This window comes from Siphateles boraxobius, unplaced genomic scaffold (genome assembly GCF_051911475.1).
Source record: "Siphateles boraxobius isolate OS27281-9 unplaced genomic scaffold, OSU_SipBor_1 11, whole genome shotgun sequence".
Taxonomy (NCBI): Eukaryota; Metazoa; Chordata; class Actinopteri; order Cypriniformes; family Leuciscidae; genus Siphateles; species Siphateles boraxobius.
The window spans coordinates 824934-841638 of NW_027508711.1; the positions used below are offsets into that span (position 1 = coordinate 824934).

Sequence of the window (16705 nt, forward strand, 5' to 3'; positions counted from 1 at the left end):
GCGCGACTCTTTGAACTAGTTGCAGTGACTTCAGACGACAGTGACTTCCAGTTTAAAGATACCTGGCAGATGCTCCTTGAGGAGATGTGATGAAAGAGATCTTTCTGCTGTTGTGTGTGTGTGTGTGTGTGTGTGTGTGTGTGTGTGTGTGTGTGTGTGTGTGTGTGTGTGTGTGTGTGTGTGTGTGTGTGTGTGTGTGTGTGTGTGTGTGTGTCTGTGTGTGTGTCTGTGTCTGTGTGTGTGTGTGTGTGTGTGTGTGTGTGTGTGTGTGTGTGTGTGTCTGTCTGTCTGTCTGTGTGTGTGTGTGTGTGTGTGTGTGTGTGTGTGTGTGTGTGTGTGTGTGTCTGTGTGTGTCTGTGTCTGTGTCTGTGTCTGTGTCTGTGTCTGTGTCTGTGTCTGTGTGTGTGTGTGTGTGTGTGTGTGTGTGTGTGTGTGTGTGTGTGTGTGTGTCTGTGTGGCAAATGTGCTACTCCTTAAAATGAGTCTCTGGGTTACGGTAGTTTGTGTGTGTGTATCAGGAGCGGGCAGCTCTTCGCTGCCGTCTCCCGGGCGCCTGGCATTTGATGCAAGCCATCTCATCATTCCCCATTCTCATGCTAATGAAGCTAAAGATCATGGCTGTGACGGATGGATGGGTGGAGTGGGAAGAGGGGCTGTGGGAGTGCGCTGTTCAGTGTCACAATCCTGACACACAAACTGACACACACCCATCACAAAGAGCACCATAACTGAGAGGGCCAATGAACTCAACTGAACTTAGTCAGACATTTAGGGTCAATCCACTGTCACAGATCGCTTAATTGGTGTTGGCTGATTGGTGGGTTAAAACGTCTCAGGTTTGGTTTAGTCATATGGTCAGATGTGTGGACAAATGGTATTGTGTAAACTAGTTCTTTAGAAATTTCTATTCATCAAAGAATCCTGAACAAATGTATCAGTTTCCACAAAAATATGATTTAACACATTTGTTTGACAGTAATAAGAAATGTTTCTTGAGAACCAAATCAGCATAATATAATGATTTCTTAAGGATCATGTGACACTGACGACTGCAGTAATGATGCTGAAAATGTTACCATGCATTCAGAGGAATAAATTGCATTTAAAAAAATATTTTAAAATAAATAATTGTTGTTTTAAATTGTAATAATATTTCACAATAATTCTGTTAATAAATGCAGCCTTTGTGCGAGAAAATTAGACTTCTTTTAAAAGCATGAAAACAATTTTGCAGACCCCAAACTTTTACAACTTTTTTTACCTGGATGTTCATATTTATTAAAAATAATTTTGTACATTTTATTTATAATCCATGAATAATTTGATATTGACTTGTTGACATTTTGTTTTGATTTTTTTTTTAAATATTTGAAATTGAACGTCCAACATGCTGGAGAGACATGTAGATTTAAAAATCATGCTTTTCCCCTTTTGTTGTTTAATTCATGGGACCAGACACCAGTTATTTTGCGAAGAGATCTCTTATTTATTTTACCATATTATGTAAGACATAGGAGAGAGTGACAATGGACCAAACAAAGGTCTTCCTTCCAGCATCTCTGTCCTCTGGACAAAGAGCTCGGTTTTTTTATCCTAGTACCAAAGCTACATTACCAGTGGATATGGATATGGTTAATTGGATATGGTTCCAATCAACATCGGAATGTAGGCCTATATCCAATCCCAGTGGAAACTTCATACACTGCATATACTTTCAGACTAGCTTGTCTCAAAGTCTCTCCCACACACATATGTATTCAAGAACAGTATGATTTACAAAATACAATGATTACAAATGATTAGGAATATATCCTACTATGGAAAAGGCTTATGAATATTAATTTGCATATGTGTTTGGAGAAAGTTTATGTCAGCTTGACCTCCTATTAAAATTAATATTCATGAGACAAGCCATGATGTCATAAAAAATCCATCATGCCCACAATTTTAGAAGGGCTATTTTGGCGCCACTGCACACTGATGTTAAGTAACATTATGTGTTCTGTCTATGCAGCTTACAGGCTCTCTAAAATGGAGATATGGATGGAAATGGGACTGTCTATCTGCCCCTCACCCCCACGGACTCATTCAGGTATGTTTGCTTGATGTCTGGCTCTTTCTAACAATGCTTTTAAGAAGCAAAGCCAAGTCTAATGGGTCGGGCAGGGTGCCAGAGAGAAGGCCGCGTCAGGGTCAGTGGATGTTAACCTCCCAAAGAGCACCCTGGGGCCTGTTCTAAATATACAGCATGTGAGCACAGCATCTCAACCCCGTCATTAGATAATAGCGTTACAGTTACTCCGCGTTCTCCCTGGAGCGCAGCGCGATCAGAGCGTGCCAATACCGAGGACATGGTCCATGTCAGATGTCAGAGACGATGGGTTGGATGTCCGCAGACACAAACATTTGTTCTTGTAATCCAGTAGAGGTCTTTGTAATTCTGCTTAAGTGCCTTATGTGTAGGTGTGTGAAGCCTGGTGAGGTCAGACATCTAATTGACCCCATTTCCTCTGGTTTGTGCCACATTAACTTGGCAAGATTACACAATTATAGTGGCTTCTGAAAAGACTTGCACAGACTTGACATACTTTCAATGAACATGTCCAACCACATTGTATATAAAAAATCTAGTTTCTGAATGCATATTTAGTAGCCTAAAAACACTGAAAGCTCAAAGATATTTATTCTATTTTGCTGGAATAACAGCATGTCCTATCAGCATAATCAGCATTCTTGAGCTGTTCCCATTTGTTAAAGGTGTTCCAGATAATGCAGACAGCCTGCTGACTAGTTGCTGTAAAATTTAATATAAGCTCAGTGTGGGTTACATTAATAACTTCTCACAAACTGTCATCCTTGCACAGCAATTAAGCCTTCGTATATTGTTGTGATATGTTTTAGTTGTGGTTGTCAAGCCCCAGGGTAAGTACATTTGTAATTCAATTTCACAATAAGGTTTTTTATTTTTAAGCATGCTGGGATCCTTAGAATCAAATTGAAATTTAATTGAAATTATACTGTTCAAAAGTATAGGGTAGGTAAGGTTTTTTAAATGTTTTTAAAAAGTCTCTTAAGCTCACCAATGTTACATTTAAAAATACAGTAAAACCAGTAAGAGTGATATTGTGAATGTTTTCTATTTGAATAAACATTTATTATTATTATTATTATTATTATCATAACAGTGTTAAACAGTTGTGCTGCTTAATATTTTTGTGGAAAATGTGATGCTTATTATAGGATTCTTTGATTAATAAAAAAAATAAAATCTTTTGTAACAATTCAAAAGTATTTTACTGTAATATTTGATGAATTTAATAAAACAATCATACTGACCTCAAACTTTTGAATGCTAATGTACATTTAAAGCTGCATTCCTTAACTTTTTTGGGTTAAAAATTATCCAAAATAAATTTTTGAGCAAATACATAACCAGCCAGTGTTCAAAACGATCTGCTTGCCTTTGCTCGATTCAAAACTGTAATAATGTTTTTAATTCCAGTGGTACTGGTGGATTTCCATGGGAAATTCGAGCATGTCTTAGCATCATTACCTCACATCTGTACACATAAAGAAGGTGTCTCGGCTAGTAGGCTATATTGCGTGTGAGGATGTTGGAGGTGGAGATTTACAGCCTTTTCTCACAGCACTTGATATAATTAAACTTATAAATTTGATGGCGGATCCAAAAAGGTTCAAACAACAATCACCGGTGGTAACTGGAGATTCACCCGTTGTAAAATGCAAAAGACTTCGGGCTTCGGACTAGGGGTGTCCATGGTTAACCGATTAACCGTTAAAAATTGCGTAACCGAGTGAAACATTTTGCTCGGTTAAGTGGCGTCAATGGCGTGCATTGAATTTAGTTGTAATACACGCCAGAGCGCTCCCAGACATTTGAATTGTCCACAAGAAGTTCACTTTTCATAATTTTAAGGCCGTAAATAGGCTTTCATTTCTCAAATAGTGTAATGTCTTAATTTTAGTTTGAATAGGTCTTAAATTAAGGAAAGACGAGGTGTATTCACCTTGCTGAGGGGGATGTGATCAAAGCCTGGAGTGGAGCGAAAGCACGTTCCTCTCTCCACTCTAGCATTCTGTAATCACTTCGCTAACAGTCCACTCCTGGTTTTCAATTCCCGCTCACAGAAAAAAACTAACATGTAAAAAGACCGCTTACAAGTAAACATTTTTTTAATAGTTGGTTGGGATGAGTAGCCTAACTGAGTAGCCTATTTAATTGGAATATCAAATAGGTTGTGCGATTATTTAAAAAAAAATCTCCATCTCCATGTTTTCGGTGCTGACGCGTTCATGTAATGTAGCCTGGGTTGCGCTGCCAATAACCTAAAAGCTGTCAAAAAGAACAGGCAAAAGTAATGATTATGAATATGTCAAATATAGCAAGGAGACATTTTAATTGTTTGCAGGCTCACTCAGCTGGAAAGATGAAGTTGACAATGCTGATTCGCGATCTTTGCAGTGAACGCGCCAGAGAGAAATGCACTTTTCATACGGATTACATAAGCAGAGAGCAGTCTGTTTTCTTTCGTTTTGAATTGTTGTGTTTAAAAGTAGACATTTCAATATAGATTTATTTATCAGGTCTGTGAGACAACTAGGCTACCTTATAGCCTACGCTGAGTTTCGGAATTCGTTTATGAGATGAGCTCCAGTTCACGCGCCTGCGGCTCCGTATTATCTAATGTCTGCTATATTTACTTATTTCCAGGTAATTGGTTGATGAAACATTGATTAAAATTAAGATACAATTAATACAAAACGAAATTCACTTTAAAGAAAGGCTTCGTGCATTCTGTTTGAGGTCTCTGTGAAAGTTTTAGTGCCGCTTCCAGAACTGCCACGTCCAATTGTTTGTTCCATATAAATGCGAACACGAAAAATAAAATAAAATGAATATTTTATGTTCTGGGGAGAACTGACCCTTCTTCATTCGGCAGTAGTACTTTTGGTTTGTGCAGTGTAATTCACAGAATTAGGTAGCCTAAAACAATATTTTGCCACCTAAAAGTTAAAGATGTTTTGTGCAGTTATTAAAGGTGTCAAAAATGAACTACCCCGTTCTTGTGTGTCTGTATCTCGGGGTTGCGGCGCGTACACTATGGTTAACCGAGTATTAACCGCTAAGGGCCTCTGTTAATGGTTAATGAAAAACTTGAAAACGTGCAGCCCTACTTCGGAGTGGCTTCAGAAAAAAAGAGACTGCAACCAGGCTCATGTCAAAACAAGGATAAATATCGGAAGGCAATTAAATGTAGTCACGCAATGCTGATGTTGTTAACATTTACAATTTGAGAACGAAGCATAATTTGCACGGTTTGACGTGATATGATAAGCGATCGTTAGATTTAATCAGCCCGATTTACTGCAATGCTTTTTTCCTTTAGTTGGTTGTTACTTACTAGTTCAGATGACATTTTCCGGTGAAAATTCTTATGTTGGTCATACTTCCAAAAAGTAGAATCTGTGATTCCGAATGACAGTATCCACACGGTGACTAACAGCCGCACATTCTCCTGAAAACATTGGATTCATCCTCGCTGTGCCGTGCCGAGGCACAACCCACATAAAGTTGATAATTCCGCAAACAACTGCAATTGCAGATTTCGAACAGAGATGGCGACAAAGAGGGAAAACTACAGACTGCAGCTTTAAATAAATATAAAACGTGTTTGTTTTTTTAAGTAAAATAAAAATGTATACTGTTAATTGTGTGTTCATGTTGAAGCCAATGGAATCATGTTTTAATTCGATGTTTTTACATTAACACAATAAATTTTGTAGCTGATGTATCCCCATATAGATTGAAGTGGCATGCAAGTCTTAAAAAAATTTAAAGTTCCTGTAAAAGGTAGATTGCAGTGTTTTTGTTGCTATTAAATGCATTTAAAGCAGCCTATAGCTATAGTAGTTATAGTGATAAGCACACTGGGATGTGTTATTTGTTTCTTGGCGGGGCCAATAACATAGTTGACACACATCTGCACTTAATGGACTCCTATACAGATAATATTGTCCCATCTCTATCCACAAAATTCCTTTTAACCGGTATTCTGTTGCATACTTTTCGCAGAAAAATTGTATATGGTTCTTGCAAAGGGTCCCCAAAGGGCCCCAAGTAATTTAGCTCAGCGGCAGTATTTTAAAATTCCCCCTGGGTCTTTTTAAAGGATACAACAGTTAAAAGGTACAACAGGTTGTTTATGCCTTCTTGTAATGGCTGACAGGCTGGCTATTTCCACAGAAAATACCTCATAAAGCATGTCGGAGCTTTTTTTTCCATTGTCACCTTTCTCTCCCTTTGGAGTGGTTGCTGCCCAGAAACCGCACCTGAAACATAAACACATGATAGGAAGTTTATGGTGTCTTCTGAGTATTTGAGACTGACTGATTGTCCAATCATTTCATGTAATTGCTTGCACCTGGTTTAGCAGAAGGAAAATTGGTCCTGAGTGACTTTGCTGTCTCCATAGGCACAGTTTTTCACTTTGAAGGAGCCAATATTGTCACATGTCGCAACCGTGCAGTCTTTTCATCCTGCTTTTTCTTTCTCTTTCTCTTTCCCCCCCCTATTGGAATGGTCTTTGGCAGCACGATGTGTTGTATTTCCAGCAGTCATGCTGAGCCCCAGGCCCTCCGCTCTCCTCCATCGCTGCAGGGCAGTGGCAGGTGGCTTCGCCCACCTTCTCAAACACCCTCCCGGGGGAGCAATCAGGGGCTCTGTGGGGCCAGACACCACAGTCACTGTACAAGAGCTGACATGACAGCGAGGTGACGCGTCTGGCTGTGGCACAGGTGCTGTGAGACAGGGGAGGGGTCAGAGGTCACCGGATTCCAAACCACTGATTAAAGAGATGGGACTGACATCAAGAGAAGTTAGAAGCCGCATACAGGTGAGAACCTTTCTCTCTCTTTCTCGGATTAGTCCTGGTGGGGATAAAGTAACAGGGAATTAACATGTTGTGCAGTTCATCAGTATGCATCATGGGAAGCATTAATGTGTGCTGTTAAAATAATGTTAAGAAGATTGGGGTTTGGGGGGGTTGTTAGTCCAAAGAAGGCAAACAAATCCTCATTCATTTTCTTAAAGGGATAGGACATCCAAAAAAGGAATGTAGTTATTTTTTACTGTAATCGTTTTATTTGAAGATTTATATACATTTATATAAATATTTATTAAATAAAATTGTTCATATTAATATATTTAATACGCATATACATAGAGTTTTGCTGATGCTAAAGGCATTGACATTCAAGCTTTAGGGTAAAATGTTATTTACATGTTTTTTTATCAAAACAAAATGTCAACTTTTTATTTTCAAGTTTTGATTGTAAATAATATGTACAAAATAATTTAACATTATTATCATTTTTAACATTACACTAAGTAAAATCACTACCGTTCAAATTTGTGGGGTTGGTAACATTTTTTATGTTCATCTAGAGTGCATTTATTTGATCAAAAATACAGTAAAAACAGTAAAATTGTGAAATATTATTGCAATTTAAAATGTTTTCAATTTAAACTGTTTTCAATTTTAATATACTTAATAAATGCAATTTATTCCTGTGATGGAAAAGCTGAATTTTCAAAGAAAAATGAAAGTCCCAGCAAAACAGCACACTGTTGCTCATACAAAATATTAATCTCATTAGAATTTTATAATGTAAAAATCATTACTCCAGTCTTCAGTTTCACATGATGCTCCAGAAATCATTCTAATATGCTGATTTGGTGCTCAAGAAACTTATTATTATCAATGTTGAAAACATTTTTGCTGCTTAATGTGTTTGTGGAAACTGTTAAACTTTTTTCATGATTAAAAGAATGGGCCCCACAATTTACCAAGTATTATATTATATTATATTATATTATATTATATTATATTATATTATATTATATTATATTATATTATATCTCTGCTTGACATGGGGGTGTGGCTTAGGTCACTGCCATTTTGGCCTTTTCCCCTGAGAGAGTTCATCTAATCTTTTGAATTGGGATAATGTCGTTTCAGTGCTGTGTTATCTTCTACAATGGGAAAATTTGAGAGTCAGCTGAGAGTTGTGATCAAGATTTAAGTTTGAAAGAAATGCCCAACTGTGTCAAGTGGTAAAGCGCTAATCTGTTTTTAATACTGCACTAACAACCAACAGCACCCTCTGATGCAAAAAACTCTCACCGCTCACATGATAAGCAGCTCCTCTAGAGTAAACAATAATTAAAGGGAAAACTTTAATATATGTGTCCCTTGGTGTTATTCCAAATAGTTATTTTATTGTCAGAAAAATCAGATCCTTTTTAGCGGTGTAGCTGTTTTTTTAGATTCAAGAGTGGCTTTCTCATACTTGCATATACAGTAATCTCAGTGGATCTGAGAATATTACCTTTTGTATGCTTGCTTATTTAGTTGTTGTTGTAGATTTACTAATCTGCATTTTATTAGTCACATGTCTGATTTTCTTTCTTCTTCCTCACAGGTTCCAATTCGCTCACCTCTGTGTCTTTTTCATAGCACTGCTCTGTCAAAGGTTTTTTGGAGTTCTCTGCCCTTTCCCTGCTCGTCCTCCTAAATTACACTGAGATGATGAACCGCCTCCGAGGCTCAAGGCTCCCTGAGATTTAGAACTTTGTCCTGGATGAAGGACAGGTTAGGAGAGACATTAATATGCAGAACAGGTAATATCGAAACCTCTACATACTTTACGCCGGCTGTCGCACATTATCAATCTATTTGTGCAAGCTGCCCTGCAAGAATTTCATTTGCCACTCGTTTATTTGCCTTCCTCAACAATTAAACCCGCCGGAACAGGATTTGATTCAAAGTAATGTTCCAAGGGCACAAGTTATTTCAGTGCACTCTACTGTCAAAAAGGGAGGGGTGTTAAGGAAAGGCTTTTGTTACTTTCAGTCTAATATTATAATATCTCTCAAGTAAACCTGTTTTTAGAGAGGGTTAGTCTATATATAATGATGAAACCTTTTGACTATCTCTGACTTGGTGATATTTCAGCACCATGGACAGCGACTCTGTGTCGTTCCAGCAGCCATGCAGAAGCGTGGAACGCCAGTGCTTATTTTTAGCAGCAGGCCTGCTGTCGGAGAAAATAACATTTGGGTTTATTATTTATTTTCTGACAGAAAAAAAAGAATGATTGTTATTTGATTGTAAGGCTCATTCGCATACACATACCGCTGAGATCAAATTTTAGGATGAAGATGTGACACTCTCCTCTTGAGATCACTCATCTGCTGAAATTTAGATTCAAGCTTTTCGGTTCCACTCCAGGTTCATTTAAGCTGCATCTTACCACACTTCCAACGACCTACGGGGCCCCTTCTGTAGACCAATCGCTCGATAAATTACCTGTTAATTGCGTATGATTATTATTATCACGATGATGAACATGCTCATCAGATGCTTTTCATTTGGGTCAGCTTGCGGCACATTGAAATCTGCAAAAGAGTCGAGAGAGGGGTGAAGAGAAAGACTATAGGGAACAGTAATGGCAACATAACTTATATAATATCTGTGATACTACGCGCAGAACATAATTATAATGATTTGTGCTAATACATTTCGTCCTTGTAATAAAAATATGTCTCAAGGCAAGTCGGATGTGATCTCGGGCAGCGCGGCGGCCCCAAGGGTATGCTTGCAGAACCGAGAGCAGTGCCCTGCCAAAGAAAGCGGACTGACTCAGCTGGGCTGGGTTACTGACAGTCCGAAATGACATTAATGGGCCATTACAGCCTCTGAGTGCGGTAGGTGAGAGGGCCACGGAGTGTATTTTGTTTCCTTTTTAATGCTGCTTTGGACCGCATCCACATATTTAAAATCGCATCAAGGCCAAACCCATACGAGGTTATACTGTGTTTTAATATTTGACCAGTTGACCTTTGGTAAGAGTACATGGTACTGTAAGAGATGCAGTGTAGATACCAGTGCATCTCAGCTCTAAATTACTTATTTGGAAGGATGCAATTAAGAGAAGTCGCTCTTCTAGCGTAGCATGATGTAATTCATTGCATTTATTGTGTTATCTTGAACTCTTAAAAATGTATGTTCCAATTAGGACCAAAAAGGATTTTGCAATCACATGTCACAGAGAACCTTTAATATTAAGAACTTATTTTATTCTCTTTTTTATTTTATATTTTTTTCCATTTTAATGTATTTTTATTTTCATGAATGAATATACCTATATATATATATATTTTTTTAAACATATAGACTGATCATATAGACTTTTTTTTATCTCCCAAGATCCGTATTTTCAACTCAACAACCTTATACAGTGAAAATGGTCATTTTTAAAGGATCACTGAAGAACCTTATGGAAAAAGTGTACTTCTCAACCAATGACCCAAAAATAGATTGCGTGACTGTTTGTGTGATTTGTAGACCATGGTCAAAAACTATGCTAAATGCAAATAATGAAATACAATAATCATAGATTGTGCATACTTGGCACGAATGGCTCGGTGGAGAACTTTTACATCCATGAAATGTTTCAATTGCTTAAAAAAATAAATAAATACTATCTAATGAAAAATATTCTTTAGACTATATGATTTTTCACATTTTTGATATCCTTTTCTTTTCTTTCAAATAACCGTTTGTGCAGTGGAAAGGTTCCATGAATTTTCAAGGTTCTTCATGGGTCAAGTTACGTTTTGTATTGTGTTGGATTGGCACTTGATATCAAGTGCTAAATCTGAGTTCTGAAGCGAAACCAATTGAGAACAACTGTTCTAAACCGCTACGTCATTGGCTTTTCAGTGCCTTCAGAAGGCCTCATCTAAAGTGGCTTGTTGTTTTCCTCCATTTTGAGTTCGCTTGAGCGCTCCTACCTGCCGTTGAGCCGGTGCCGAACACATGTACGCCTGTTGTTCTCCGTGGGCCTCGTGCTCAGCAGGAACTCTGAGGCTGCCTACAATTTCCCATCATTATGAGCAGGTGCTTTGGTCTCGACAGTGGTGTGTCATTGTCAGCATGAAAAACGCTGTGGTTGTGTGCTCTGGTGTGGAAATTGGAGGCTTGCATGCAACGTTTGCACTTATGCATACACGCTTTGACTGTCAACAGCGGATCATATCGTGGATAAGTGGGATTTTAGAGGTGTTTAGGGCTCAGGTTAGATGTTTGGAGACATCACTCAAACCTCCAAGCAGTCTTCATTACATCAAGGTTGTTTTTCCTAATCAGAAAGAACAGAACACTTTGTTTTTTGTGGATCTTTTTTTTTTTTTTTTGCTTTAGTAAGAGGAGAGTTTATTGTTGAAGCAAATACTCTGTATTATTCATTCTCAACAGAATTTTTAACTGATGAAATCCAATGTAAGTAAGGTCTAAGTGAAAAGATGTAACTATAAATAATCTCTCTAAAGAGTACTTTGAATTTCCAATGTCAGCTATTGACCCGTTGCTCTTGAATTATGTTCCAGGGACACAAAAAATATGACCATGCTTCAGTTCTACTCTAAATGTAGCCATAAGTGAGAATCAATCAAAAAATTGTTTTATGATAAGATTTCAATTGATGTTTGTAATTACAATAGGCATCCAGATTCTCTCTCTCTCACTCTCACTCTCTCTCTCTCTCTCTCTCTCTCTCTCTCTCTCTCTCTCTCTCTCTCTCTCTCTCTCTCTCTCTCTCTCTCTCTCTCTCTCTCTCTCTCTCTCTCTCTCTCTCTCTCTCTCTCTCTGTGGGGGGGGGGGGTGGGGGGGGTGGGGGGTAATCATTGGATCATTGATTGGATGATTGGGCCAGCTTATAATCATACTAGGTGATGTTTCTTGAAAATGTAAAAATTCATTGATGGTAGGTTTAGGGGTAGTGTTAGTGTAAGGGATAGAATATACCGTTTGTACAGTATAAAAAACATTGTCTATAGAAAGTCCCCATATAACATGAAAAAACAACGTGTGTGCATGTGAGTGATATCATACTTTTTCAAATCATGCCATATTTTTCAACCTTATTTCAAAATACGTTTTATGAGCAAGACAAAAGCACAATCTATAAATGCAATGAGACAAAATCTTACAAATCATTCTCATACCATTGGAATGGACACTGGGTATGAATGGGTTAAAGGTTCCTCATTGAGAACCAACTATGATATAGATTTGTATTTCTATAACCCCATTACTGAACACACACACATACACACACACACACACGTGTCGCCTCCCTGCCCGTACACACCGCGCGGAGGAGCTCACAGCCCTCTTTCTGGCTGTGCATTTGAAAAGAGGCATTGCGTCTCATTCAGCGTATATATATATATATATATATATATATATATATATATATATATATATATATATATATATATATATTTTTTTTTTTTTTAAATAAATGCTGCTTCTACTAATAATAACTATAATAATAACAACATTCAAAGGCTTTATCCCGGCGAGGTTGCATGCATAAGGCTGTTTTTGTCCTTGCACTTTACGAGCGTTTCAGCACTGTCGCTGTCCATTAGCTCCCTCTGCGCTTTACAGCAAATTTGGGTGAATCCTTTGATGCTTTCCCGAAAAATGCACATAGGGGAACATTATGCATTGGAGTGCGTTGGAAAACCAATGCATACACGTTTTAAAAAAAATATATGAACAGATTGGTCATTCAGAAGGTGCGTCATTCACAAGGCAGCGTACAAAGAGCCGTGTAAATGTGATATTTTCTTTATTTATAGTCCCTCTCCTTCGGCGGAACATACCATGTTACTATATAACGATGAGAGGGGGAGATAGAGCGTCGTGTGACATAAAGGGAGCTGTTTTTTCTCCTCTTCCTCCCCACTGTACTGAGCGCGTTTGAGACAGCCCTGTCGGTTTAAACCGGGAGGACACCCATACCGACTTCTCAATGCAAAAAATAAAAGGGTAGCTAGAAGCAGGGGCGAGGGGAACGGAGGTAAAGCGAACGCTCACGATCTGTCTCTCTCTCTCTCTACTCTCTCTCTCTCTTTCTCTCGTTTTATTACATGAATGAATGAATTGAGTAGTAAGGGACAAATACAAGGAAACACGCCTCCGCCTGGACGACCAAACGCGTTTGATATTTGAATTGTGTTCAATGGTAGGTGTTTGCATCTGTACATTTTCGGCGAAAACCACAGTAGGACGTCTCATCCGGTCATTTGAAACACTTCAGAAGGCGTAGCAGCTGAAAGTCCTCGCGGTGAACATGGCAACTTTAACGAACGGACAGGTGGACACCGCGGTGCACGGAGGAGCGGCCAGTACGAACGGGCTCGTGAACGGAATAAGCCACACTCACAGTCCCGCGAGCTGCGCCACCATTCCCATGAAGGACCACGATGCCATCAAACTATTCATCGGACAGATACCCCGCAACCTGGACGAGAAGGATCTCCGGCCGCTCTTCGAGGAATTTGGCAAGATCTACGAGCTCACCGTCCTGAAAGACCGCTTCACTGGCATGCACAAAGGTACGTTTCGCTCGCGAGAGCAGTTTCCCATTTGATTCCTGTCACTATGTCTTGATTTGATTTGCCTCCGTTTCCATCATAAAATCGAATTCTATGAACAACAGGCTTGGATGTACTGGCTATGTTATGCATATATAAATTTAACATGAAATATGGTAGGGAATAATTCATCAATTTGTTTACTACGAAAGTTAATTATTGATTTAGAATTGTTCCGTATCCTACACGAAGCGAAATTTGATAAATAGCAATAGAAATGGCAAATGGTACTTAAAGGTTTTTAAGCGATCCTATTTTGAGGATGGGGTGGCGGGGGGAGGGATGGATGGATATGGGCTTTTTACTCTTGAAATTGACGTATCTTCTATTACACAATGTTCATACTTTCTGAGTTAGTTGTTAATTCTGGTTAGTCAAGTTTTGAGATTCCACACTGTGCATTTGTAAACCTTAACGTTCTTGAATATTTTTAAGGTGAATAACGCATTGCACGCGACATGTTTAATAACTGCTTGTTCTTCTGTGTGAGAAGTCACTATAGAGCAACATGAATCTCCATCTCTCCATTTAACGCGTCTGCCCTCGCTGTTCGACATTTTTTACTGTTTCCCCTCAGACGAGGAGACTAAACACGGCGCGTGAAAGTTTCAGCGACTGTACAAAGCGCATGAATATTTAATGAGGTTATGCACTGAGGCAGTTTGTGATTGGTGTCTGTTGCTAAACAATTCGACATAACGTTGTATGTCCGTATTGTGTCGATAAAGCGGCGCTAGCATGACGCAAGGATAAAAGTGAAGCGGATCCCCTTTCAAAATGGCAAATGTGGAACGTGTGCTTATCCCAGGGTTAAACATGGTCTTTACACAATGTTGAAAAGTACATTTACCCAGGGTTAAAAGCCCTGATGAGTTCTGTAGAAGCTGTCTTGAGGTCCAACTCGCTTACAAGTCCATCACTTTGTTAGTCATCAAAATAAATAAATAAATCCATCTGTCTCTCTCTCTCCCCATGTGTGTGTGTTCAGTTTTTACCTACATTGTGGTGACTAGATGTTCAAGGAAAGATAAGCCTAAAAATTTACATTGTGGGGTCCAGCAAATGGTCCTAATTATTTAACATATAATATATAACATAAATAATCTTTTAATGAAAATGTATGAAAATAAACTTTGAGATTTATTAAATATTATTAGCTCAGTTTAAAAACAATGGGACCCAATGGAAAGAACCCCACCACGATAAAAAAAAGAATGTGTGTTTACTCGTGCGTGTGTGAGCCTCTATAAACATTTACCCCAATTAGTTTTGTTTAGAGATCGTGTTGTGTGCACAACAAAAACTGCCTGGCATACTATCTGAGACAAGTAGCCTATTATCGTGTGTCTTTTGTCTAAGTATGATTGTGCAAGAAGTTAAAGTAAATGGCAGCCGTCAAGACAATGAAAGAGAACATTATGAGCAAGGATGGTATCTGTACTGAAAGGGTCTGTCCAGTAACCTCTTAATTGGGGTCGTGTAGCCATGATTGTTCCTGTTCTATTGCTTCACAATAAAATATTAATTTATGGTGACAGTCCGCACAATAGCATTCCAGTGTGGTGTGTTCTAGCAGTAACAGCAGCCAAACTATAATTACCTCCTGCATGCTTATCTTCTCTTTGCCAGTTGGTGTCATACGCAGCAACTCGCGTCTCCGGTTAGGTTCAGCCGCAACTGTGCCTTGTTTGTACGCTCACTTGCTCCTGCAGTGTGGTAATAACTGCTGAAGTATTGTACCTGTGGTGTTTTCGGAACGATCAATTCCTGAAGCCCTCAGCCAGGGGTCCAAAGGGGGTCTCCCTAGGAAGATCTTCCCAGGGGTGTCATTATTTCACAGGCTTGTCTAATTGATACCCAACCCAGAGGACCTTGTTCAGGCTTTAGGGTCACATCAGTGGCTAATTTACCCACCCAACCCTGGGAGTCGAGGGATGAAGCTGCTTACCCAAGCCCCAGGGAAGAAGTCCCTCCATTGTAGGAAACAAAGCTGTCCTCTGTATGTGCCTAGCAAAAATGTGGCTTTGAGAAGCGGATCTGGATCTGGTAGGAGGTTATCTTTTATTAATAGCACCGCTGGAGTACTCCCTGTCCAGTGGTTAATCATGTTGCTTGTGAACTATGGGGAGTCGTGCCGGCTGATTCTAGGAACTGTCTCCTTTTTGCAATATATGGTCCTTTGTACCCATCCCCCCACTGCAGGGCCCGTATTCACTAGTGTGGTCGTCAGGCCCGCTTGGCTCCATGTTACGACTGAGTTTAGTTACTCGTTCACTCCCTCTCCACAACATAAGCACTGGCGTCAGTGTCTCTCAAAATCTATTTCCCTTTGGCAGCAGTGCTGTTCTCTCTGTGCCCTGCAGTACGCTGGAGCCTGTCCGCATTGGAGCTCTCTTTGCTTCAAGAACTTAATATGCTGTTTTTTAAAACTGACCTTTCCCTTCACTTTCAGGAACAGTAGTACCTTGTCACTAGGGCAGCACATTTAAAAGTGCTAATATGTACCCTTAAAGTTCACCTTAAAGGGTTAGTTCGCCCATTTAAGACATGAAGTTGTATGGAATCCTTACCAGCACTATAGTGCATACACACTGACCCACTCTGTAGTCACCTCCCTGGTCAGAGTTCTGGCCGCTGGAAGTTTTTCAAGAAAGTAATCCCGGTTAGTTTCGGGGGCCTCAAAACTGTGAGTTTTTACGTGAAAAAATTATTTGCGTTTCAAAGCTTGATTAATTTAACACACAAAAAACACCCCGGTCAAAATTCATACCTCAGTTTTAATCGGCACTATTTTCTTTCCATTTCTATCAATCCGCGCTGCTGTCAACGTCAACAGTGCGCACGTTCCGATCAGCTGTTGATAGCGCGACTCGCTGACAACATGTCTGACTGCGAAACTTCTGATGATGAAACCAATTTTAGCACAATGTCAGACGGAACAGATGAGGATGAAAGTAATTTTAGCACAACGCCAAAGGGATACCTTTATGAACCGGAGTATACCGATGCCGAACTTCAACAGATGGAGATAGAACAGGAAGAGAGAGAGCGAGAGGACAGAGATGAAGTTGTCCAAGTTGATGCTGGGCCACAGCTGTAGCAAGAGCAAATTGTACCTATATCCCTATATACTGTTTTTATATTAGACATCTTTTCACGTGTTTTCCACTGGAGTCT

General features: G+C 39.3%; 1 protein-coding gene across 25 annotated transcripts in view; it reads left to right on the forward strand.

Annotated features, from left to right (window-relative positions):
• The window catches only part of celf4 (CUGBP, Elav-like family member 4), a 117705-nt gene that overhangs the window by 15917 nt on the left and 85083 nt on the right, over window positions 1-16705 (forward strand). For 15 of the 25 annotated variants that reach the window (XM_077248680.1, XM_077248690.1, XM_077248692.1 and 12 more), the window contains 4 exons: window positions 2015-2092; window positions 6613-6914; window positions 8503-8701; window positions 13043-13489. In XM_077248680.1, coding sequence (XP_077104795.1) covers window positions 13225-13489 — 265 coding nt within the window. In that variant the 5' untranslated portion in view covers window positions 2015-2092; window positions 6613-6914; window positions 8503-8701; window positions 13043-13224. Of the gene's footprint in view, window positions 1-2014; window positions 2093-6612; window positions 6915-8502; window positions 8702-12419; window positions 13490-16705 lie in introns of those variants that run through there. The other 10 variants (XM_077248685.1, XM_077248686.1, XM_077248679.1 and 7 more) reach the window with 6 other exon arrangements.